At 38.4% G+C, this 23978-nt stretch overlaps 1 protein-coding gene across 2 annotated transcripts; it reads left to right on the top strand.

Annotated features, from left to right (window-relative positions):
• The first annotated feature begins 2039 nt into the window (after positions 1 to 2039).
• COPS2 (COP9 signalosome subunit 2) lies at positions 2040 to 23496 on the top strand. Of its 2 annotated transcripts, none has more exons than XM_069026354.1 (13): positions 2040 to 2147; positions 10934 to 11047; positions 12093 to 12170; positions 12741 to 12866; positions 14196 to 14285; positions 14403 to 14480; positions 15326 to 15500; positions 16495 to 16673; positions 16807 to 16859; positions 18884 to 18981; positions 20743 to 20825; positions 21897 to 21955; positions 22742 to 23496. In XM_069026354.1, exons 1-13 carry the CDS (start codon positions 2094 to 2096, stop codon positions 22884 to 22886), a joined length of 1332 nt encoding a protein of 443 aa, XP_068882455.1. In that variant the 5' UTR covers positions 2040 to 2093; the 3' UTR covers positions 22887 to 23496. The 2 variants fall into 2 exon arrangements, with proteins under 2 accessions (XP_068882455.1, XP_068882454.1); XM_069026353.1 differs by having other exon boundaries at positions 14175 to 14285.
• Positions 23497 to 23978: the final 482 nt, after the last annotated feature.

Raw genomic sequence — 23978 nt, 5'->3', positions numbered from 1 at the left:
CGGCGGCCCGGCCCCGTCCCGCCCCGCCGGCGGTGCTCGGCCCGGGCACCCCGCGGCCCGCTCGGCTGTGGAGCCGCTCTGTTCTCGGCCCCGTCCCGCCCCGCCGGCGGTGCTCGGCCCCGGGCACCCCGCGGCCCGCTCGGCTGTGGAGCCGCTCTGTTCTCGGCCCCGGGCACCCCGCGGCCCGCTCGGCTGTGGAGCCGCTCTGTTCTCGGCCCCGGGCACCCCGCGGCCCGCTCGGCTGTGGAGCCGCTCTGTTCTCGGCCCCGGGCACCCCGCGGCCCGCTCGGCTGTGGAGCCGCTCTGTGCTCGGCCCCGCGCCCGCCACAGCCCAGGTGGGACAAGGAAGCTGCTGCGACGTGCGAAGGAAATGTTTGGGATTTTCCAGTATTCCTACCGATGCTCCTGCAAGGTGCACGTGCAATGAAAATAATAAATGGGCAGTGGCATCCCTATCCTCATGTTTTTTCTGGTGTGTGGTTCTGCCAGCTCCCCTCCCAACAGGCAGCCTCATGGCTCCTGTTACCCTCGCATTAATGGCTGCAGATAATGGCAAGGAACTGAGCATTTCAAAAGTGTTTGCAGGCTCACTAGCTCTGTGTTTTGGTGTATATCTTTGTCGATTTTGGTATCTGTCTTACTGCCCCTCCTATCCCGTTCTGGGAGCTTTAATGCTCAGACTGAAGGAAGCACAGTAGCAAACTTCATGGTGGGTTTTCTGAGGTAGAACTTTTTTCTCCCCATTAGTATAGTTGCAGAATGCAAACACAGCTTTTAAAAGACTTGGTAGTAGCTGTACGGAAGAAATGCCCACAAACCCACTGTCAGAAACTATAATATAAAATGACCAACAACAGGAAAATCAAGGTAGATATTGTAGATGCATCTGTGTGTCTGTGAGAACACCAGGCCTTGTGGAGATGGGGAGGCAGAGCTGGTGTGTTGAGGGGGTTGCCTCAGTCGAAGGTGGCAGCAGAAATTAGCATGTAAAAATCTTTATAAAGCCATTGCTTTACAAGGTCTATGGATTTTAAGAGTTCAGGCCTTTAAAACTGCTGCTCTGGTATTCTTTGCTTACGGCAAACACAGCCCAGGTAAACTGTCCAGCAGCACTGAGTGAACCAAAATGGAGCTGAGCAGTGCTGCCGGTCACAGCAATGGGCTGAGCTTTCACAGGTCAGGTTGGAGGGGACCACCATGGATCATCTGGTCCAACTTCCCTGCTCAGGCAGGGTTGTCCTAAGGCACAGGGACCAGGATTGTGTTCAGACCCTTCTGGAATATCTCCAGCGAAGGAGCCTCCACAACCTCTCTGGGCAATCTGTTCTGGTACATGGTCACTTGCACAGTAAAGAAGTTCTTCCTCATGTTCAGGTTGGCCTTTCTGTGCATCAGTTTCTGCCCATTGCTCCTTGTTCTATTGGAAGGCGCCACCAAGATCCTGATTCCATCCTCTTGACACCCACACTGCAGTTATTTATACACAGGTCCCCTCTCAGTTGCCTCTTCTTGAGGCTGAACAGGCCCAGCTCCCTTAGCCCTTCCTCATGAGCGGTATCTCCAGACTCTTGGCCAACTTACTAGCTCTCCGCTGGACCTGCCTAGGAGTTCCGTATCTCTTGTGTACTGTAGAGCTCATAACTGCACACAGTACTCCAAATGCGGCCTCATCAGGGCTGAGTAGAAGGGCAGGATCACTTCTCTTGACCTTTCCGACTCTGCCGTCCAGAGATGCGCCAGTCACCAGTCTCGCAGTCCCCGTAGGGGATCCAGGCTGGCAGCGCCCACGCCGGACACACGGCGGGCGCCAGCACGGCGCACTCCGGGCAGCGGCAGCGCCGGCCCTGGGAGGCTCCGGCGTGCAGTGCCCAAGCCCCGCCCGGCCGCCGTTGCCAAGGGCCGGTCGCTACCAGGGGGAGGGAGCCGGCGCCGGGGCGGCGCGGATTGGGCTCCGAGCGCCCCGGGCCGGGGGCGGGAGAGGCGCGGGCGGCAGCGGGTTCCGGGCGGAGCGGAGCCACATTGGGCAGCGCCGCGCGGGGTTCTGGGAGAAGGGGCCGTCCCCGCCGCCGCCCCCCGCCCGTCCTCCGGCCAAGATGTCTGACATGGAGGATGATTTCATGTGCGATGATGAGGAGGACTACGATCTGGTAGGGCGCGGGGCGGCGCGGGGGCTCAGCGCTACAGCCGGGGGTGCCGCCAGCGCGGCGCCGCTTCGGGCCGCTGCTGGCGCGGTGCGCCCGCCGCAGCAGCCGCGCCGCCGGGTGCTGCCCCGGCAGGGAGCGCGGACATCCAGGATGAGTTTCCCTCCCGGGGAGGAGGATGCGGGCAGGGGCTGCGAGGGGAGGGCGCTGCTGTCGGAGCGGCCGCTCGGCCGCCTCTCCGCGGAGGAGCAGGCCAGCTCCGGGCCGGGCAGGTGGATAGGCCCGGGCTGGTGCCCCGGCCCCGGGCTGGCCCCTTGTGTCCCCCGCAGGGCTCACGCTGAGGGGAGGCTCCGGCGGGCTCCCTCCTTCCCTCTCTCCCCTGCCCGGCCCGAGTGTCGGGCACGAAGTGAAGTGATAAAGTTGCCCGCCCTGCTCCTCACCCGCGACTGCGAGAGGCCCCTGGGGGCAGATACTGTTCGTGGGCTTGTGTGAGCAACAAACTGAGGAAAAAGTAGGGAGAAGAGAAAGGGGGGTCAGGAGAAATGGCCTCGCGGCCGGTTTCTGATGCAACGCGCCGAAGGGTGCACTAATTTCTAACTTTTTGTCCTTATAGTCTTTGTGACCTTTCTGCCAGTCCCTTTTTGATTTTAATTGTAAGGTTTGGGGTTTTTCCTGTTGCATTTAGTTAAATGTTGACATCAGGTTTTAAGTTCTTAAAGTTAAAAAAAATGCTGCTTGTCTGATTAATTATAATTGTATTGCTGTTGCATTATATTGGAGCTTGAGGTTTGCTTGTTCGGGGTTTTTTTTTTTTTGCTTTTCTGAACTCTGATTGGGGTTTTGGGACTAGAGACTTTTTTTTTTAAAACCTATGTATGGTTGAGGCTTGAGAGTCTATTTAATTCATTTCAGCTAGACCTGTGTTAACAGTATTGCAGTTTCACTGAAAAACTCCAGACACTTGCTTTGGAAGATTTGGTTTCTGACACGTTATTTGGTAGTCATTGCTACTTATGAATTCACTTAAAATGTTTGCCTGATTTTATCTGGAATAGTTTCTGGGCAGTTTTTCTTAGGAACTGCTCAGGATTACATTAAATATAGAATAAAAGCATCCACTTTTGGTCTTGAGGTGTTTTTTTCATTCATGTGAGAGTGCTTGTTTGACAGGTATTGTCATCATAACCCTACGAGCTGCTTGTGTCACTATGCCAAGAACTGTTCGTGTTCCCCTTTCAGTCCATGAATGACTTCACATACTTTAGGGACAAGGTTACTGAAGGAAATACACAGACACTATTAAAAACGTTTTATTCTAAAATGATTTTCCATTAATTTTTATTAACACTTTTAAAATTTTTGTCCTGATTTGAAACACTGTGGTGTTTTTTTTCCATGTGACACAATCAGAGAATATTAAACACAGCAGAATTCATGTTCCATACCCAACCATAGCATGAGAACTGGGCATGTAGAGAAACCACTGGAATTGTATTTCTGAATCTATACAGATGTGAATAAGAATGCAGCTCAAACTTAGGCTGCTTTATGTCAGTTTTCTCCAAGAATAATTGGTCTAATGCTTTTTCCTGTGTTTCTTCTGAAGTACTTTATTTCTCACTGGAAAAACCTTCCTGAAACACCTTGCTTGTGGCAGATTTCAGCTTCTGACTGTAGTTACTTTTACTGGAACATTTTCATTGTCATTAAATACTCCTAGCTCAGACCTTTCAAAAATTTTAAAATACTGCTTGTAATAACTAGGACTTCGTTAGCTTTTTTTCTTTTCAGTATGTAACTCCCATGTAGAACATCAACTGATACTTAAGCTACAAATTTTAAAAATTTAATTTCAGTTCATAATTGATGGGAGAAAAAACCCAAGAATTGAAGAGTAAAAATATTCCAGCTAGGCTAGTTTCAGCATTCTGGGACTAACAAACCATGATTGACTGGTGTTTTCAGAAATGCTTGAGACTGTTATTGTAGTGTTCCACAGAATTGTTTCAGAAAAAAAGTTAAGGGCCCTGAATATAGGGCCTGATTTCTTCCTTTCATGTTGATATCTAGTTAAATTAAGAGAAGGCTGTAAGGGGATGCACGATTCTCAAGTTGAGTGTAACGGCTTCTGCAAGAGGCTTTGCAACAAAAGAATGAGTACAAGACATAATGCTCATATCAGTGCAGAATTGAAAGTAAAAGAGCACATGTGAGTGCTATGAATACTTTTTTGAGGAACAGGAGGAGAGGCAGTGGTTACAGAAAGAGTCAATGAAAGAAGTGGCTATTTTGTCAAAATATGGTGAAACTAGGTTCAGGTCTCCCAGGGTAGCTGCCATCGTAACTACAGCAGTGAAGGGTCCCCAAAAAAATTAATTTTGTCAGCTTTTATTAGAAGTGATTATGGCTGTTCCTCTTCAGTGTGCACTTGACCTGCTGATTATGTATCACCATTCAGTTAAAATTTTCTTAAGTATGCAAATGTTTCACACTTGAACTGAAATGTGAACAGATATTCCAAAGGCCCAGCTCTTTCCCAGCTTCATCATGGATTTTATATAATTTGAGTGATTACTACACTGTTAAACAATTGAAGACTATCCAGGTTGTACTGGATTGTTTCTGTTTAGTTTTTCAGTGGGTAAAAAGTCAAAGTTTTACATGTAAATGACCTCAGCCGCTCCTATAGAAGTTTTGTTTATTCACTGGAGTCTTGATACCAGGAAGAAATTCCATTTATATTTATGGGTGGATGAACCTAGATTCACAATTTGCTAGTAATGTGCTGTGACAGCTTTGATTATAACATGAATTATTCCACTTTATGCTTCAGTGAACAGAATAATGTTTACTGGTCATTATGAAAGCCACTCAATTTTAATTTCTAGTTTGGTGCTGCTAGGTGCCTTACATGATCTCAGTACAAGTTCTTTTTACTAGATCCAGCTTGAGGGTGGAGGTGGACAAAGAGGGAAGGACCATTGTAAATTCTATTTTTGTTTATGATCTGGGACAAAAGACTATGTTTAGAATTGACTTGGAGGCTAAACTCAGCCTTCCTCCAGAAATTGATTCTTCCAGGCACAATGACAACACATTGACAGTTGTTGTAGTACATCTACTGGATTTTTTTGTTTTGTTTTAAATAAGGAATTTGTGGTGTTCTCAATGAGTCATCTTACTGTGTTCTGAAATTTGACTTCAAAATTAATCTGAGGAAAGGTTGGACAAATACATTTGCTGAGCAACTGGTCTTTTTATGTTATGGAGTTGTATTATTTCAGTGACTTGTAGAAGATCTGTAAACAGTGCCAATGAACAGCCATCAGTTGGCACCCTGGTGAGATGGCTGCAGGTTCATGAGGATCAGCACGACTCAAGTACAGGGAGCATCCCTTCAGATTAATGAGGATTTCCCGTTTCAGGATGTGATGATATTAGGAAATAGGCAGTTTTGCTACTTATTTCAAGCTACGTGAAGTGGCTCTTTCTTTCCAACTGAGTGAAATACAGTCCATTGCAAAAGGAATTTCTGTATGATACCAAACTTGATAAGCAATCTCACTGATAGAAATACTATTCTTTTATTGCTGGATTTTAATAGATAGAGGTGAAATTTCATGCAGATGTTATCTCCTCTTCCCAATTGCTCATATTTCACTATTACCATCCTTTAATGAAATACATATATATGTTACAAACAAGAAAGTGGTAATGCTGCAAAAACAGATATTCAGATCTAGGGAAATACCAAATTAAGCAGATCCACTTGGCCCTCCTCTGTTTCTTTGTTATGTTTAATTGCAGTAGTATGTGATTTTTTAAAAAGTGAGCTTCACAGAGGACATAGGATGTACTGTTCTCTGAATTAATTATTGTTTCATATTTTATATGGATTCAGCATGTGTCATGATTTTTTTTTATGCATTCTCTTAAGACTCATCTTCAAACACAGAATTAATATATTTGAGGCTTATTTTGCTCATTACCATAATGTCTCAGAAGGAGGTATTGAGGCAAAAAGCCTGAGAACAATTATTATTAGACAGTAAATTCTTTCTGTCTAAACACTGACAAGTGTTGGTAAGTTCTGGTTTTTGTTGGCTTTTTTTGGCAGTTATTTAGGGCTGTGTTCAGAACGGTGCTCTCCAGGACCTGATATGCAGTTGGGTGTTAAACAGAAGTAAATTAGATCTAAGTTATGCTGAAAAATGGACTTTCAGAAAAGGATTCACATAACTACAGGAGAGCTGCACAGCAGAGGTAGAAAGAAAAGGCACTTTTTTTTCTGTACTCCTTACGTGTCATAATACCAGGGTTTTCTTTCTGCAGTCTCCTGTCTCATTTCAGTGCATCTTCCAACTGAAAAAAAAAAAAATAAAACAAAGGCAGAGCACTGTCTTTCATGGAACTCTTGTGACGCCATTGCAAATTGCTGGTTTCACAGACTTCTATTCCTGGTGTCAGCCCTGGTGTGAGCCAGCAGGCACTGGATGACTTGCAGAGTTAGCGAGTAGCAGCAGAGGAGCAGAGACCTGGAATGTGGAAAAGAAACCAGGGCTCCCAATGCACGCCTGAGCAGTTGCAGACTTCTTACACAAATTGCTCTCTTGTTTTTACTCTCAGGGTTTGCCTCTGTTCTTTTCCTCTTTGCTCTTTTGCATTCCAGCCTGATTGCTTTCTTTATATTCATGTGCCTGGATACCAACTGGCAAATGCACATAGAACCTGGTAGTTGCTGTTTGTCCTGGTGCCTGTGCTCCAGAAGAGCAAATGCAAAGAAAGTTGTGCTTAGCAGGCCTCCTAAATGCTGTGGTTATGAAACAAAGTTAGCTGAAGTGAAATCAAATTTGTACCAGACTTCTCAGAAACAATTGCACTTCATAAAAAAAATTGTTATAGTCAGCCAAATGGTTGAAATTTGGTAAAATTACCAGCAATTGACAATTGGCAGTAATAAGTATTTTAACAATGTCCTTGAAAGATAATTTTTTTACGAAATACTTGTATCTTTGTTTTTGTTCATGTAGAACTTTACCAGGTCAGTGTGCCACTCTAATCGAATAGAATGCCACACATCTCCCTTTAAATGTCACTGATACACAGTTAGGGTCTCCATGTCCCTGTCCCTTATTCTGGCTGTGAGCACAGGGGCTGTGCTTCAAGGCATGTAATCTCTGGAGGCCACATGGACAAAGCTCCTGCCACAGTTCTCAGAAACCAGCAAGGAGGCAAACAGCACAGAGCACCGGGCTGCTGCAGGGAATGGGAAAGGGCATGGACAGGGAGGGTCTGGGAGTGCTGGGTGCTGTTAGCCTGCCTTGGCTGCTGGAGACACTGCAAATGGATCCATGCACTAAAAAAGGATGACTAAAGCTGACTCGGGTGAATTGACTTCTGTGGGTGCTCATTTTAGAAGCTGAGGCTTAATGTTTTAAAGCTTTATCTTGTTTACTGGATAAAATTTTATGAAAACTTAATATGTAATATAATTCTTAATTAGATTGGTTTCTTGATACTAATTTAACTTTTATTAAAACTGTTTGAAAGAATGGTGTTCCAGGCAGAGTAAACCCCATCAGAGGTTTTATCTCTGTTACAATCGAGCTAGTGTGGAATTTCTATTCCCCCAAAACGTGATGGGATGGGATTGGACTGAATATAACTGACTGCATTTAGAAAATGCAGATTTTCAACATAGCAATGCTTAAATAATGCCTTATCTAACTGCATTTTTTCAAACTCTATCAGGGCTTTCTAATTTCTTGAGTTATAATAATAAAAAAAATTTGTTTATTTTGATCCTCTGAGGAAGGAAGAACTCAATGGGTTTGAAAGATCAGTTCTATGTACTCAGACAGCTCTTTTTTTCATTTGTACTTAAAATGTTGATGTCCATTTGAAAAATATCACCAGGATCTTAGTTTTAAAAATTCCTAGGCCTTTTACTTTTTTAACATCAGCTAGAGATAAATTATACCATCCAGCTGCTTTTATATCTCCAAGTTCTAATTAAGGCTGTTCGTCAGTATGCAAATTGTTAGGTCTGGATGCTGTAGTGGAGATTTCTAGAGTTATGTAGAAATCCTATTTGTAAACCATATATTTCTACCTAATTTGCAACAAACTTCCTACCTAAAAGGTTTGAGTTGGGGAAATTGTTCAGGCAGGAACCAGGCATGTTAAAAATGATGGTGAGGAAAGGCTAGGCTTTTGCTATCTGAATTTATTGTTAAAAGAACTTTTCTGTTTTTAGAACTGAGAAGGAAATTCGTCTTTTTCTTAATTGGAACTTTGAGGACACAGCTTTATACTTTCTTCCTTTTTTGCTTTTGGCAGAAGCTTAATGTTCTCACATTTGTATCCTACTGCACTAAGCCATCTCGGCATCAAAAGAAGACAGAGTGCTCGTCCTTCTGAATTTATCAGCACTGGCATAATTAGCATCAGTGCTTGAAATAAGATGCAGTATCTACAGGGATGATTTTTTTTTTATATTGTCTAAAGATTAATGGCATCAGCTCGTACTTAGTTTGAGGTTTTAAAGTTTTCTTCACAGCCATTAAGTCTAAATATGTCTTTTAAAGTAACCAACTTAACATTTTCTGGAAGTAGGAAAGCCTTATCTCCCTTACAGCTTTGAGTCCATATTGTCCTCCTAAATGTGATGTGAGGCAAGTAGGCATCAACTGAAGAAAAAATACAGCTGTGAAAGCACAGACCAGTAGTACCTGTGATGCATTTCAATGCATTTCCACTGAGGGGGAAAAGTTATCAATAGACTTAACACTTCTTTATTATGTGTTAATATTATGAAAGGATCTTTATTGGATATTTAAGTAGCATTGAGAAAAATTGCCTGAAAAAAGGCTTCCTGCATGAATCCACATCATTGCCAGAGCTAAGATGAAAGTTCGGATGTTTCTGGCTTGGGGCTAACGGAGCACATTGTCTCCTAAAAGGAATTAATTTAGTTTGCTTTCCTTTTATCTTTGCAAATAGACACTTTTGCCAGAAATATTCCCCATTGTTCAAGTTAAGCATAAACAAGACATCAGCTAATCATTACACATCTCTTAAGTGCTGTGTTGTTTAATTGGTGGCAGCCTGTATATTCATAAGGTGCTTGCTACAGCTGTTGACATCGTGTGTATGTGCTCATAGCTGCTCCATTGGACTTGGGTCAATAGGATCAGGAGTTTACAAAAACAGGCTAACCAAAATGAAAGCCTGCCCAATGAAATAAGACACTTGCTTCCTGTTTTCTTTGCTGTTTCCAGTATCACATTTTTATAGTTCTGTGGCAATTCAGAAAACAGGTTTGTGGAATTCACAAGACTTTTCAGTCCATTCATTCTCACTAATGATAGTACTTTGTTGGGTGAAAATAAACACCTACCTGGGCAACTTGCCTACATGTTACAAATAGAAACATTAAAAAGTAGAAGGACAAATGTTTCAAGTACCATGTTTGATAAAATTTGGTTTGACTGTGGGCTCCCATAATTAATTTTTGCTTTAGAACTTCAGAAAACTTAAACTCTGAGGGGTCTGCTTGCAGTGCGGAGAGGAGAGAGCTGATTTAAAACTTCTCTTTTGCCTCATCTTTTTTTCATTCCTTCCCATGGTTTTGGAGGAGTCCATTAATAGTAGGAATATACAAATGAACAAAAGAATAAATGTGCCTGACAAAGTACAGCAAGAGTAAAATCCACCTTAAAGGAGGGGACCCAAATGTGCATTGCTTATGTTGTAAGAAGGGAAGGTTACTCTGACAACAGTAACTTTGAGATTTAAACAGATTCTGTTAAAACAGTTCATCTCCTAATAGCCAAAATCCTGTTCAGAGATGTTAGCTTGAAAGTGCAGAGGTGTGAAGTGGTTTTGAATCGTGTAAATATCAAATGAAATTATTACTTGAACTTTGTTAGTGTTTTGTAATTTGGACATGCAGCATTGCCCTTTAGCAAAAGAAGATAAAATATGCAAGGGTTTTTCATCAGAAAAAGTCTCAGAATACTTTTTAAAAAAAATTAAGTAGTAATTGTTAAAGTAAGTACTTCAGTTTGTGTGGCACTAGTGTACATGATGGATAATTATTTGATTAAATTATTGTGCCTGGGCCTCACCCCACCATCTTTGGCAGCACTTTTAGCATTTTCTCAATCATCTCCTGCTTCTCAGTGCAGAAGCAGCTGGTGTTATCGTCATTATTCTTTTTTTTAATTTCCTTAGACAAGGATGAATCGTTATGGCATAAAAAGGCAGATTATGGAGAGATCCATGGAAGCGTTTGGTACCCTCCAGAGCTGAATCATTACTTGTGTGGCAGCTCAGCCAGAGCCTTTTCTGTGGCTAGCAAAGGCTGGATAATGGAGTGCCTTTAGGAAGACCAGTGGGCAGCATGTTCTCTCCCCTCCCAGAAATGACCTGTGCTATTGGGCCTCTGTCCTTAAACTCCAGCATTGGCAGAATTTCAATAATACAATCTGTACTTGTCGTAAAGGTGCAGCTGGTAGAGCTATGAGTTCATTAATCCAGGAAGAAATCTGCTGACAGGCAAGTGTTGGTGGATGGTGAGTCTGGCCTAGTAACAGGCCAGAGAGAAAATCATCATACAGGTCCATACCTGTTACATGCTCTAAAACCAAACACTGCCTGTTAAATATACAAGCATTCTGGGTCAGTTTGAGTAATACGTCTTGCTATCTCTTATCCATTTTCAGCAGATTATTAGATGTTCTGAACCTTTTTTTTCTCTGATTTTTTTTTTTTTTTTCATTAAAATGTAGGAATATTCTGAGGACAGCAATTCTGAACCAAATGTGGATCTGGAAAATCAATACTACAATTCCAAAGCTTTGAAGGAAGATGACCCCAAAGCAGCATTAAGCAGTTTTCAGAAGGTGTTCTGTCTTTATATTCTATTTCTTCTTTTTATATTAATTCACATTTTAAAATATTTTACACCATTTGAGTTATTTTCTGAAATTTTAAGAGTAACATTTATCTTCTAAATTACTAATGTGCTAAGTTCATTATTGAGCATCTTAGATTACTGGCTGACTGCCTTTCAGGCTCATTCTTAGGGATAATAAATAGGACACAGTATAGTCTTATCACAAATCTGACTTTTTAATCTTCAGGCTTTACTAAGTTCATTAAATAGTTCTAAATGTGTTTTCATGTGTCAACAATAGAAACCAGATCCGTTTGGGTTTTTTAAATGAAATGGTGTTTTCCCCAGTGTCTTATGTAACATTATTTGCTATCTGTTTCCAAAGCTTTAAATGTGTAAATAATAAGTGACACAGAGTTTCTTCCTCTCAGTTTTAACTTTTTAATGTTTGCACGCTGCTACAAGAAAGCAGTATGTTAGATGTAACTTTTTAAAGAAAAAATAAGATTTTTGCATCTTTTAGCTTTTTTATTGTGTATAATAAACTTATATACATGACTTAAAAAAAACTTTTCTAAAGTTTTTACTTACAAAACATTTCCTTAATTCCTATATTACATTAAAACCTAGAAACATTTCTCCTTTTGAAGGAACTGTAGTAATTCAGAAGAGCTTTTTAACTTCATTTAGTCAAAATTTAGTTGACTCAGTTTTGCAGGAGGTGTTACAACTATTTTTGCATATGTATTTATGGAGTGGCATTTAAATTTAGTGTTTGATATTAAAGTGTTTGCTGTTAGACAACAACAACAAAAACTACATTCACCCTCCCTACATCAGCTAAGTTGGGAAAACTGGTAAGATACACATCTCTCGCTAACTTTTTCAATAATACCAGGAAAGAGTAAAATTGAAGAACAAGGCAGAGTTAAACATTACTTTGTAAGGAACAAAGTGGGGGGTAAAGGCATGTATAGGATGTGTGTATTTTAAACGATTGAAGTTTGAATAAAGCTTTTATAAATATTGTTTTAAAAATTCTTTTATTTCAGGTTTTGGAGCTCGAAGGCGAAAAGGGAGAATGGGGATTCAAAGCTCTGAAACAGATGATTAAAATAAACTTTAAACTGGTAGGAATTACAGCTATTACTTGGGAGTAAATGGCATAAATATTTTTGATCCAGTGGCTATGACAACTAAATCTACCAGAACTTGTCTTTTGCAGCCTTTAATGGCTACTACAGATATGGCAGGGAAATGATGTGGTGTTTGCAAGTCAAAGGCAAAACGGATGCAAAATAACTGCTGTAGTCAGCTGGTACTTCATGCAAGTGTGAGGCTCAGTCCTTGCTGTGCTGAGGTATCACACCCCTTGAAGTGGTCATGTTTCTCTGTGTGTACTACACCAGGACAAAACAGTGAAAAATTTATATGTATGTATGGAACCATTCCAAAGAGTTGTATGGCCAGTTCTGTTTTCTTCATTAAGATGAGTATTTTAAATGTGTGTTCCATGCAGTCCTGAAATTATTTCTGATTCTGCAGGTTATGAATAAAGTGGTGATATGGAAGTTTTAATAGCAACCACTACTGCATTGTCTTTCTTTTCTGCTTTTTTCCCCCCATATGTACACTTGCAAGATATCTCAGTTTTTAATAATTAAAACAAGAATTATAATGTGATTTTGTTTTTCTTTTAGACTAACTTTCCTGAAATGATGAATAGATATAAACAGCTATTGACCTACATACGGAGTGCAGTTACAAGGAATTACTCTGAAAAATCCATCAATTCTATTCTTGATTATATCTCTACTTCCAAGCAGGTTGGATCATCAGTTCTTTCATCTTCATAGTTTTCAGTCTTGCATTTTTGACTATGGACATCTTTTGTGCTTGGTTTGGGCTTTTTTGATCTTAATAGAGGAATTTTGAGTATTCATTTGCTGTCATATGTAAAAATATACTTCCTACATGTAGTGGATTCTATTAACACAGATAAATCCTCATAAACTTGTTCTTTTTTTGGCAATATTTACCTGGAATTTCTGCACTAATAAATAAGAACTTGTTTTTAGCATAGCTACACAATATTAAGTGCCCTCTCAGATACGATTTCTACTTAAACAATGTTTTGTTTTTATTATTTTGGGGGGAGAGGGGAATCTTTGCAGTGAAGTGTTGGTGTGAAATACTGCCTGTCACTGTGCAGGTGAGGTACATGTCCATAGATACACAGCCCAGCTCCTTTTCTTTTGTGTTGGTGTAGAAGCTTACAGAGGGTAGGAGGCTCTCCTCACTGGCTTCCTGGAAGTAGCACCTTCATATGGAGGACCATTGGTCTTTAGTGCTGAGTCCTTGGTCATTATCACAATCCTTCCTGTCCTGCTACCCTCAGAAGTGAAAGCTGAATGATGGATTACTCTTCAGGTCTAAAGGATTCTCTTAGACTGTCCCTTCCTGGCAGAGGTCGGTGTCTCTAAATGCAGTTGAGCCAGACCTGGAGGGACAATCTGGAAATCTTAACTTGTTGTATAGTCACAGATTTGTTACTCCCAAAGGATCAGTGGCCATGAACAATACTAATGCATTCTTTGTAGAACCCTTGTAAAAGGTAACACTCAGCACTTTGATTTCCATTTCAGGTGTTGTATTTTTGGGTTTTATGCAAAGAAACAGTTTGATGATCTCAAAAGCTTTCTTTCACTCAACATTGCTAGTCCAGAAAGAAGAAGCATCTTTTTCTTTGACCATCATTTTCCTCACTTTGTAAAGCATATTTTCTTTTTGATATGTAAATTATTTTTATTCTTTTAAGTGGCTACGATATTGCCTGTGTTTGTTACACAACATCAGAATTCTGTTCTTTGGTTATATAAGATGGGTTTTATAAGGTGGCTTTCATTTTTCACAGATGGGTACAAATCTTAAAACGTGAATACTTTTTAATTATATCTGTTTCATGTAAGAAAAGAAGTGTAGTTAGTTTGGTTACTTTAGAAGCTCTTTGCAATTTAAATGCAGACATTCAGTAAGATGCAGATACCTTTCTTATTTTGAAGTTCAAGCATGCACTTTTAGTTTGTTCAGATTGACTTTATTAACAGGTACAAATTTGCTGTTTACAATTATAGAATTCTGATTTTTTATGTCAGATGGATTTGCTTCAGGAATTCTATGAAACAACACTTGAAGCTCTGAAAGATGCTAAGAATGATAGATTGTGGTTTAAGACAAACACAAAGGTAAAAATATGTAACTTCCTATTTTTTGCTTTTGTTTGACACCTTCAGCTAATTCTTATAAATTATAATTGTGAAATTTTAATAGACCTCAGTACTTTAACTTTCTTTTCATTGCAGCTTGGCAAATTATATTTAGAACGAGAAGAATATGGAAAGTTACAAAAGATTCTGCGTCAGCTGCATCAGTCATGCCAGGTACCTTTATATTCTAAATCACTGTGGCTTAGTAAACAACACTGATGCATTGATTTCTTTTTTAATACATCTGTTGTTGGCCTTTGAGGCATTTTGCTGAGCTTTAGTACAGAGGGAAGAAATACTGTGCCTGCTTTAATTTGTTATCTGCTTGATAACATGAACAAAAAACCCTAGGTGTTTTATTCCTTCCTTAGAGATGATTTTTAAAAAAATCATTCACGACTGCTGATTAGGTTTCTCTTCAGGTGCAAGGGTGAGCAGCACATATCAGTAATCTATAATGCACAGACATTTATTTTGAAATATACCAAAGATTCCAAGTGAGCTTTATTCAAAACAAAAAGTACAGTTGTTACTTTCCCATCTGGAAGGGGAAAAAATAAATTAGCCATGCAGCCTGCTGTGCTTGTTTGTGACAATTTTCCTCCTTCAGTATGGGAAATAGGTTACAAATATCTGGGAAATGGTTCTGTTAGAGGCAGCAGAAGTCATGTGTGTTACCTATATATATGCATGCTTTTGTGTCAGTCATTTTATTTATATACTAAGAGTGTGGCTTAAGGAAAGTGGAAAAGAATTAAGGTTAAAGTTTTGAGGAAAACATTTAATTATTAAACAAAAATACTGACATTTTAAATACAGGGCTTCAAAACGTAGCCTGTGATAATTTCTTTGGGCACTCTGTTTTCTGTTAGTTGTATCAAAATTTCAGAGTTTCAGGAATATTCCTGTTTTTTACAGGAAATTACTGAGAGTATTTGGTTATCAGTGTTTTACTAGTAGAAAACTGAAATTGCTGTTCTCTTGAAATTTCACAGTATTTATTACTTAATCTGTCCTAGACTGATGATGGGGAAGATGATCTAAAAAAAGGTACTCAACTATTGGAAATCTATGCTTTGGAAATTCAAATGTATACAGCACAGAAAAATAACAAAAAACTTAAAGCACTATATGAACAGTCATTGCACATCAAGTCAGCCATTCCTCATCCGCTGATCATGGGAGTTATCAGAGGCAAGTTCATCTCGAATTTTTCATTTGTCTTCTCTTGCAGAGATTTTGTTTCATGAAAATCTGATAACCAGTGGTTTTTTCCAGTTCCAACTATAAAGACAGAGGCTTCTGTAGATTCACAGTCTCATCATCTGCTTCTTGCAGGACTTCAGCTCTGCAGTTCTGGTGCCCAAGTACCAGAGGCACTGGTCAGAAGGGCAGCTGGCTTCATAACTGTTAGGAGAGAAACAGTAGAAAAGAAGAGGAAGACTTGCTGTTTGACACCATGGCAGGCAGCAAAAGATAAATGCAAAGGCATCTGCAGGGGATAAAAACAAAGGCTTGACAGGACTGCTAGCAGAAGGGACTGCTGTTTGTGCAATCCCCTTTTATAAATTTGTGTCTCACCTCGCTAAAACTCAGCAGGAACCAAAGGGCTTTAAGATGTGCTTGAAAATATTATTTATTATCTGCAGTAATGAATTGTAGTGGAAACACGCCGTGTGTCTTGAAAAAAGACCTTTCTTCAGAATACTGCTATGCCTTCCTCCTTCCCCTGGTGTAGGCACTGCACAGACAATCAGGCAGTAGTGGATACTTCAGAAATAAAAGGATACAGAAAGTATTTCTCATTTTTTTTCCTGTGTGGTTTTGCTCAACAGGGAAAATTTCATAAATATACAAAGTATTGCCCTTGAAATGGAGATAGAATTTATCTCTGTTTTTGCAGTATTTTAACATAAGGGTGAAGTAATTATTGGCTATGAGGATTAGTGTTCTTTATGTTTTATGGTGTGGGTTGGGTTTTGTTTTTTCTTCTTTGGAATGGGTTTATTCAAATGGCAGTGCTGTATGTAAAGGCCTTAATGCTTTTTTTTCATAGTGATTTCAGAGAACGAAATGACTTCTGAAAATGTTTCAGTAATCTATTTAGAAATAGCATGGAACTTGAGTACAATTATTGTAGTCAGCAACAAGCACACAGTGTTCCTTTTCATCTGTGTTTTCTTTTCAGAATGTGGAGGCAAAATGCACTTAAGAGAAGGAGAATTTGAAAAGGCACATACTGATTTTTTTGAAGCATTCAAGAATTATGATGAATCAGGGAGCCCCAGAAGAACCACTTGCTTAAAATATTTGGTCTTAGCAAACATGCTCATGAAGTCTGGAATAAATCCATTTGATTCTCAGGAGGTATTTTTTTCTCTTTCCTTCACACCCCCCACATCCCCTCACCCTTTTCTGAATATATAGAGAAATTACTCAAAGGATGGAAATGGGAAAAATAAAATCTAAACTTGCATATTATGCTTTCTGTTCTGTGTAGGCTAAACCATACAAAAATGATCCAGAGATTCTAGCAATGACGAATTTAGTAAGGTAAGATTTTAATTTTTCTGGAGAAGAGAACAAAAAGATAAAAAGAAAAAATATTCAGTTCAAACCAGAAAGGGAATATTTTTAGAAATGGCTTTTCTCTGCACAGTTAACAGCTATTCATAAATATTGGGCTAATATTTGCAGACTGTTTTTCTTAAGAAACTTACTATGAGACCCCATAGTATACATATCACACTATGTAGGAGTACAAAAACTGTGTACTTCTGTCACTTCATGCTGTGACAAAAACCTCATTTCTCCTCTTAAATAAAGTTGTCCCATCTTGTACTGCAACTGGTCTTTTTAGGCTTTGGCTGATTACATAAGAGAAACTGAGTTTAATGACATGTCATACCGAAGCCAATAGAATAATTTTGATGCATGAATATGTCATGGTTTCCTAATTTAGGATTACAAAATTTGACTCTCGATGATCTCCCCTATCCTTCAAACATGTGAAAATCAAAAGCCTCATTACCTCCTACAGGCAACTGTGAGAACTTTTAGTGTATTATGGTCATTAGGTCAGTGAACTGAGGCAGGCTTTGTACCCTGTGCTTTGAAGCTCACCTCTTGCATCCACTCTGTCCTGCCTTTGCTCCTTTTCCCATCTTTTCATTACATAAGAAGTAATCTCTGCTCACATGTTGAAACAATTGATCCTGCCTTGGAACAACTCTTGATCTGATACTGCTGTTGTACTGTAGCATGGTATACAAAAATGATTTCTGAAAGTGAGGATATTCATCCATTATTGACATGGTATTGAATAAATTATTTGGCAGTTTATTAAGGGAATATTTCCAGTGATTCATTCCACTTTAGATGTGTTCTTTGCTAATTCGCTGTCATAGTTTCATGTGAATTCGAGGCAGAAAGAATTCCAGATGGCCTTTCCCAATCTGATTTTGTTCATATTTCTAATTTATGTCTTTTATCTTGACATTTGAGTATAACTACTTCTTTAAAATTAATAATGCAATTAAAGCAGGGTAGATAAGAAATATGCAGAAGGTAAAATTAATTTCAAACAGTTATTTTTTTAAACCTTCCTGTACTCTACAGTGGGAATTTGAATGCTTTACAGATGATAAAAAGTGACTTCTGAAATAAAAATAAAATATACTGAACTGAAATTCCTTTTCATTATGAAGTAGAATTTCCTGGTTTCATGTGGTACAGTCCATGCCACTCACTAACTACTTACAAACTGCTCAAGTTCTGCCATAAACTTAACAAGTCTTTTTCTTGGCCATTTTAATAAAGGATGAATCTTTTTCATCCAGCTTCAAAACAATTTTAAAATGTACAGTATATGAAGGACAAATAGATGTTGCTGGTAAAATGCTTGATGTTAGTATTAAACAGAAGTTGAAAATTTTGTTTTGAGAGTGTTTTTCAAGAAAAAGGTCTTTCTTCAGAAGTTGCAGCTCTTGACATTTAAATGATGCTGTGGTGGCACCTTCTTTTTGCAGCACTTTCTCAGATGACAAGGCTGACTCGTGAAAGGATATATATACAAATAAGCTATAAGTAAAAATCTAAAAAGTAATATTATGCCAGAATTACTGATGGATAATTGTGGAAGTCCGGATTTCTTTCATCTTCCAGTATTTTTAGCATTCAGCTTAAGATGGACATTGTAGAGACAGCAAGAGCCTTCTAGACTCTTTTTAGCTTTGTTCCATAAAGTATGACTTCATGAAGCCAAAATTCATGTAATGATACTTTTCAAAACAGGGTATTTAAGAATAGCTTAAAGTACAAAAGTTTTGAAACTAGAGTGCACTTGTGCAACAACTAAATGTTCATACTAAACTTCAGTAAATGCTACTACAATTGAAACAGGAGAAAGGTCATTTCTGTTGCATTTCATCTTGAAAGAGTTTTTGCTTATAAAGGTTCTGAATATAAGTAATTTCCACCAGTGCTTAATACATGTTTTTTTTAGACATTGTGGAACATAATCTTAGAGTCTGTTTAACTTTTGAAATTAATAATTCAGTCTCTCGTTTTTCCTGAAGTGCCTATCAGAATAATGACATCACTGAATTTGAGAAGATTCTGAAAACAAATCACAGCAACATCATGGACGATCCCTTCATAAGGGAGCACATTGAAGGTATTCTTGAAGGCTGTTTTAATCATTTTTGTTTTCACTACTTAGTAAGCTCCTTTTTTTTAAATTTTCTTCCCCTCACCCTGGCTTATTTTTCTTTTTGGCACTAAGAGTTTTTTGTAATTACTTGTGGGTGATTCTTTTACAAGTTATTTAGAAGTTGGTCAGGGCTAACTTGCATCCAGGCATGTGGCACAACCGTGAAGAATTGCAGGAATGATGGAGAAAGTTCGAGCAAGAGTGGATATTGTAAGATTATATCTATGGTGGTGTTAAGGCACTTGAGTATTTTGAGTGTTGTTTTTGTTATTTCTTTTTTTCCCATTGGAACAGTGGAATGAGAGCAACCCTCACCTGTAAAGGTGGGTTGTATCAATCTCATCCAGTTTGATGTTTGCTAGTTTATAAAGTTAATTTTCTGCTTCAGATTAAAGACAACATACATAAACAGTGTAATAAAAGTTGCACTAATAAATATGCAGTAATAGAATATGTAAAAAGATGCATACTTTTTATTTATATCTTGTAAACAATGATTGGAGTTATCGTACCTGTACTTAATAAAATGGGAACACATGAACACATGCCTTTCTGTTCCATTAGCATGACAAAATAGTTACCTCATCCATTTTTCATGTATCAGAAATGAAGTCTCTTTGATATAGTTCTCAGTTCTTCAGGTAACTATTGTTTTCAAGAGTAGGTCTTACTGTGGCATTGCAAGATCATTTAGCTGGATAGTTACAGGAAAGAAAAGAGTTAAATCCAGAGACCTGGTTTTCTTGTTCTTGTTGTTTGTAAAAGAGAACAGGGCAAACAGCAGGGGAAACTAAATATAACCCACTACTGCTGTTCCGTGCCGACTGCTGGTGAGCTGCAGTCTTATAGGAAGGCTCTGTAAGATCAGAGCTGGATGCTCATGGAGGAAGGTGTGAGAGGACTGGAGAGCAAGAGAAGGACAGTGGAATCAAGGCATTGAAGAGAATTTGAGTGTCACTCCTTATATGCTACTGATGTCTCATTGTTTTCACTCTCTAGTGATACACATGTTCATGGTTAATGTTTACATACCTTACCTCGTTGTTTTAATCTCCATAGTTTTATTGAGACACATAATTTGGTGTTCAGTGGTATTTTATTATATAAACAGTCATTGTTTAAACATGTAAAAATGGATCTAGCTTTTCTGTTAATTTATTATTGTAATTTGTGCTTTCATTTTATCCCAACTGTCTTTAACAATGTAAAAATTTATAAAACAATGACTGCACTACGTTATCTAAGCAAAATCAGCCTGTCCATGCAGACTGCTTTATACGATTTCAGTTCCTCCATTAGGCCCTGCTCTTTTAACTTTAAATGGGAATATTCCCCATGAAGTTAAATGCACAGACATTTTAAGTTGCACAGCCTTAAGAATACCCCTTTTCACTTTTGTACAAGGCATTCTAGCCATAAATCAGGGGGGCAGATATACCAGGCAGTAATCTCTATGATTTATCCAGTTAGCTTGGATAAATTAAATTTTTACCAGAGAACATGTTGCTCCATGTCTGAACAGTTTTCTACTCTGTCCACCTTCAGTTACCTATTGCTTGGATCCCTGGAAAAGGAGGGCCCTTGTTATTTTGCTGTGCTTCCCCACCCACTGAATTACTACCATAAAATATCATGGTGCTTAGTGTATCTTTCTATATGGAGTGGTATTGCATCTTTATTTCAATACTGTTGTTTTTAGAGTGTTTATTTTTTCTTCTCTTACAGAGCTTTTGCGAAACATCAGAACACAAGTGCTTATAAAATTAATTAAGCCTTACACAAGAATACATATTCCTTTTATTTCTAAGGTATGTGTCAGTGGAGCCTTGCATTTGTTTAAGTAAATGATTAACTGTGAATAAAAGCTTTTAAATAAATACAGTGCTTCCAGAAATAGAACATGTAAAATATGCTCTAAACCATAAAGTATTACTGATGCACTGCTGGCTGCTTTGCAGTGCAAAAATGTAAATTTCAAGTGTCATCCAAATGCTTTTTATAATATGTACTATGATATACTTCTAAAATACTCAGCTACCATATTCTACTCAGCGTTGAAAATCACATTTCTGAAGAAAAGTGAGATTTGTATAATTAAAAATGTAATTATAAACCTAAATTTTATGAAGGTAAAAATGAAAATTTTAATTCCTTTTGTTCATAAGCTATTTCCATGTTTGTGTTGTATGAGTTACAGAACTGTGGTAGTAGAACAAACCAACTATTACCATAGAATCTCTGATTTCACTGCCTAATCTGGAAAGAACAAAATAAAAACCCAGTGATAATCTATGAGTATTTCCATCTCCTGTGGATCTGTGATTTTGCTTGCAAAAATTCACAGCATTACAAAATATGTAATGAAATATTAGAGATGCTTCTTTTTTATCCTTAAATTCTCTGTAGAACTCGGTATGCTTTTTTTTTTAAGCTAGACTTAACACTTGCAGAAGTTGCTTGAGCCAGAAGATGCAATTACATCTCTAAATGGTTTTGAGTGCAGATCCATTCTTTTCTGATAATTATTTCTTATTTTATTTCCTGGGTTTTTGTAGTTGTGGTTTATTTTGTTGTTGTTTGGTTTGGGATATTTTTTATCTGTTTGTTTTTTCAGTAAGTCAATAAAGGAAGTCACTTTTGGAGCTTCCAAAATTTTGCTTTAGCCTCTTCAGCTTTTTCTGAGAGGTTTCTGGTCTCTTCATTCTTGGCCATGTGTCCTTTGGGTGGAGGTCTTTTGCTTGATAGTTCATTATTGAATTGATACTTCTGAACAGCAAGAAACAGAGGTTAAACCATATTCTGTATATGAAAATAAAGATTGGAGGTTTTTAATGTTGCAGAACATGGTAGCAGCATAATGAGTTTTCTTTCTGTTTCAGGAGTTAAACATAGATGTAGCTGATGTGGAAAGCTTGCTTGTGCAGTGCATATTGGATAAGTATGTACTTGATTCTTGATTACTGATCTTTGATTACTTTAAGATAATCAAATTTTAGAAGAAGCAACAAAATAATATTTTGGGGCATTGTGATAATACTGGTTGATTCTAGAAGTGAAAGGTAATGGTGCTGACTTCGGATTTGCTTGGTTTCTGAGCAGTAAAGTATGTTTGAAAGATGGGAGCCAAGAAAAATTTATAGAGAGATTGAGTGGCATCTTTTTACTTTAATTCTTAATTACATAATAATTTTCCTGAATTACTATGAAATTATAGAAGTTGTTATTCTTAGTAATTGCTGCTTATACCCACGTATACTTTTGAGTATATTTTCAAGTTGACAGATCAGTAGTCTGCTCTCCTTTACAAGAAAAATTTAACTACAATTTGTAAAACCTATTTTTCTGGAGGGCAACTTGTTATAACAGCTACAAAAATATAATCCATACATGGGCTTGTGTTGTTTGATTTCTCTTCACATAGTCTCCATTTTTAACTATTTTTTGACTTTCAAGAACTGTTTATATCATATTGCTTCAGACTTTGTGTGGGTCATAGCTAAGCAGATAAAATATGCATTGCCCAATGAATTAGTTCATTTGATTTCCAGTCATGATGACAGCGTAATAGGCAGTACTGCCCAGGGCAGTAATTATAAATGTGCTGAATTTTGAGATGGATTTTGTGCCTCTCGTGTATAAGACCTCTTGTTTTACCTCTGATTTCTTGTTAGCTCCTATTCCCATGTCCAGAGGCAGTTTATTGTTTTTGTTTATTTACTTCTAGCACTATACATGGCCGAATTGATCAAGTCAACCAGCTCCTAGAACTGGATCATCAGAAGAGAGGTGGTGCACGTTATACTGCGTTAGATAAATGGACCAACCAACTAAATTCACTCAACCAGGCTGTAGTCAGCAAGCTGGCCTAACAGAAAACAAGCTTCTACAAACGTCCTTAAGGCAACAGTGCAGTGATGTAAACCTAAAAAGAACTGGGAATGGCAAAACTACTGTCGGTTGGTGTGCCCTGAAATTATTGGAGTTATGGCAGAAGTGCTTTTTTGATCAGCTGGTTTGTGTTTTGCTGCTGCATTTATCCCAAGAAAAAAACAGCTTTAATCTCCAGAAGAAAACCAAAATGCCACGGGATTTATGCTGTATTGACATCTTGCCCTAAACATACAACATCCTAGTAATTTGTCAAGGGGCAATTAATGACCAGAGAGAAGATTTTTGTCATGATTTTAAATACACTGACACGTTACTGTTGGTTAAATTTAAACATGTTTTACCTGCAGAAATTCTCTCACAGAAATAACCTGCAATAACTTGAAATGCTACCCTTTTGAACACTTCCTTTTCTCATGTATAAATTGAAATGTTTGCTGCATTTTGCAAAATGTCAATTCTCCAAAAATGTGTCCATATATTTCTGTACCTGCAGTGTAGTAAAGGTTTAGAAGAAACCCCATAATTATAGTGGCATACTGTCACTTAGGTTTCAAGCAGCAAAATAAACAGTGCAGTTCAGAAATTGTACAGTTTGTTTCTTGATGTGCTTTCATTATACTTGAATTTTACTTGTGTTATTTTTAAAAGAAAATAGGTATTACTTGATCTTATTTGTGAAGGACAATAAGGAGATTCTAAGTCTGAACCCATTGGTATGTGTGCTGTTGATTTTTATTTTTTCTTTTTTTCCCCTTGAAATAGTGAAACATAAATAGTGTGTGATGGTACACTAGCAGTGCCACACACAGACACTGTAACAGTGGAAAGAAAAATCTGTATGTAATTAACAACACCCCAAAAATAATGAAAAAACCTAATAAATTACAAATGTCCATCACACACATGCAAGGCAGGCAGCATGGTAAACTCAGTGTTCTAGGGCAGGGTTTAAATTGGTAACAGGGTATAATTAAATAGGATAAAATTAACTTCAATCTGAAGAATAGTTACGTCCCTTAGAAAATTATTTTGCTCTGCATTGTCAAAGCAACTATTTTTTTTTCCTAGTG

This window comes from Aphelocoma coerulescens, chromosome 10, assembly GCF_041296385.1.
Source record: "Aphelocoma coerulescens isolate FSJ_1873_10779 chromosome 10, UR_Acoe_1.0, whole genome shotgun sequence".
NCBI classification, from domain to species: domain Eukaryota; kingdom Metazoa; phylum Chordata; class Aves; order Passeriformes; family Corvidae; genus Aphelocoma; species Aphelocoma coerulescens.
Note: the sequence above shows the minus strand (reverse complement) of the source record. Positions and strands in the feature narration are given on the sequence as shown.

Bases quoted from the DNA above. Each gene is read 5' to 3' on its own strand.
- COPS2 (XM_069026353.1), top strand. From the start codon at position 2,094: ATGTCTGACATGGAGGATGATTTCATGTGCGATGATGAGGAGGACTAC. The intron at 16,860-18,883 runs GTAAGATTTTAA...TTTTTCCTGAAG, and splicing joins GCAATGACGAATTTAGTAAG to TGCCTATCAGAATAATGACA. The intron at 18,982-20,742 runs GTATTCTTGAAG...CTTCTCTTACAG, and splicing joins CATAAGGGAGCACATTGAAG to AGCTTTTGCGAAACATCAGA.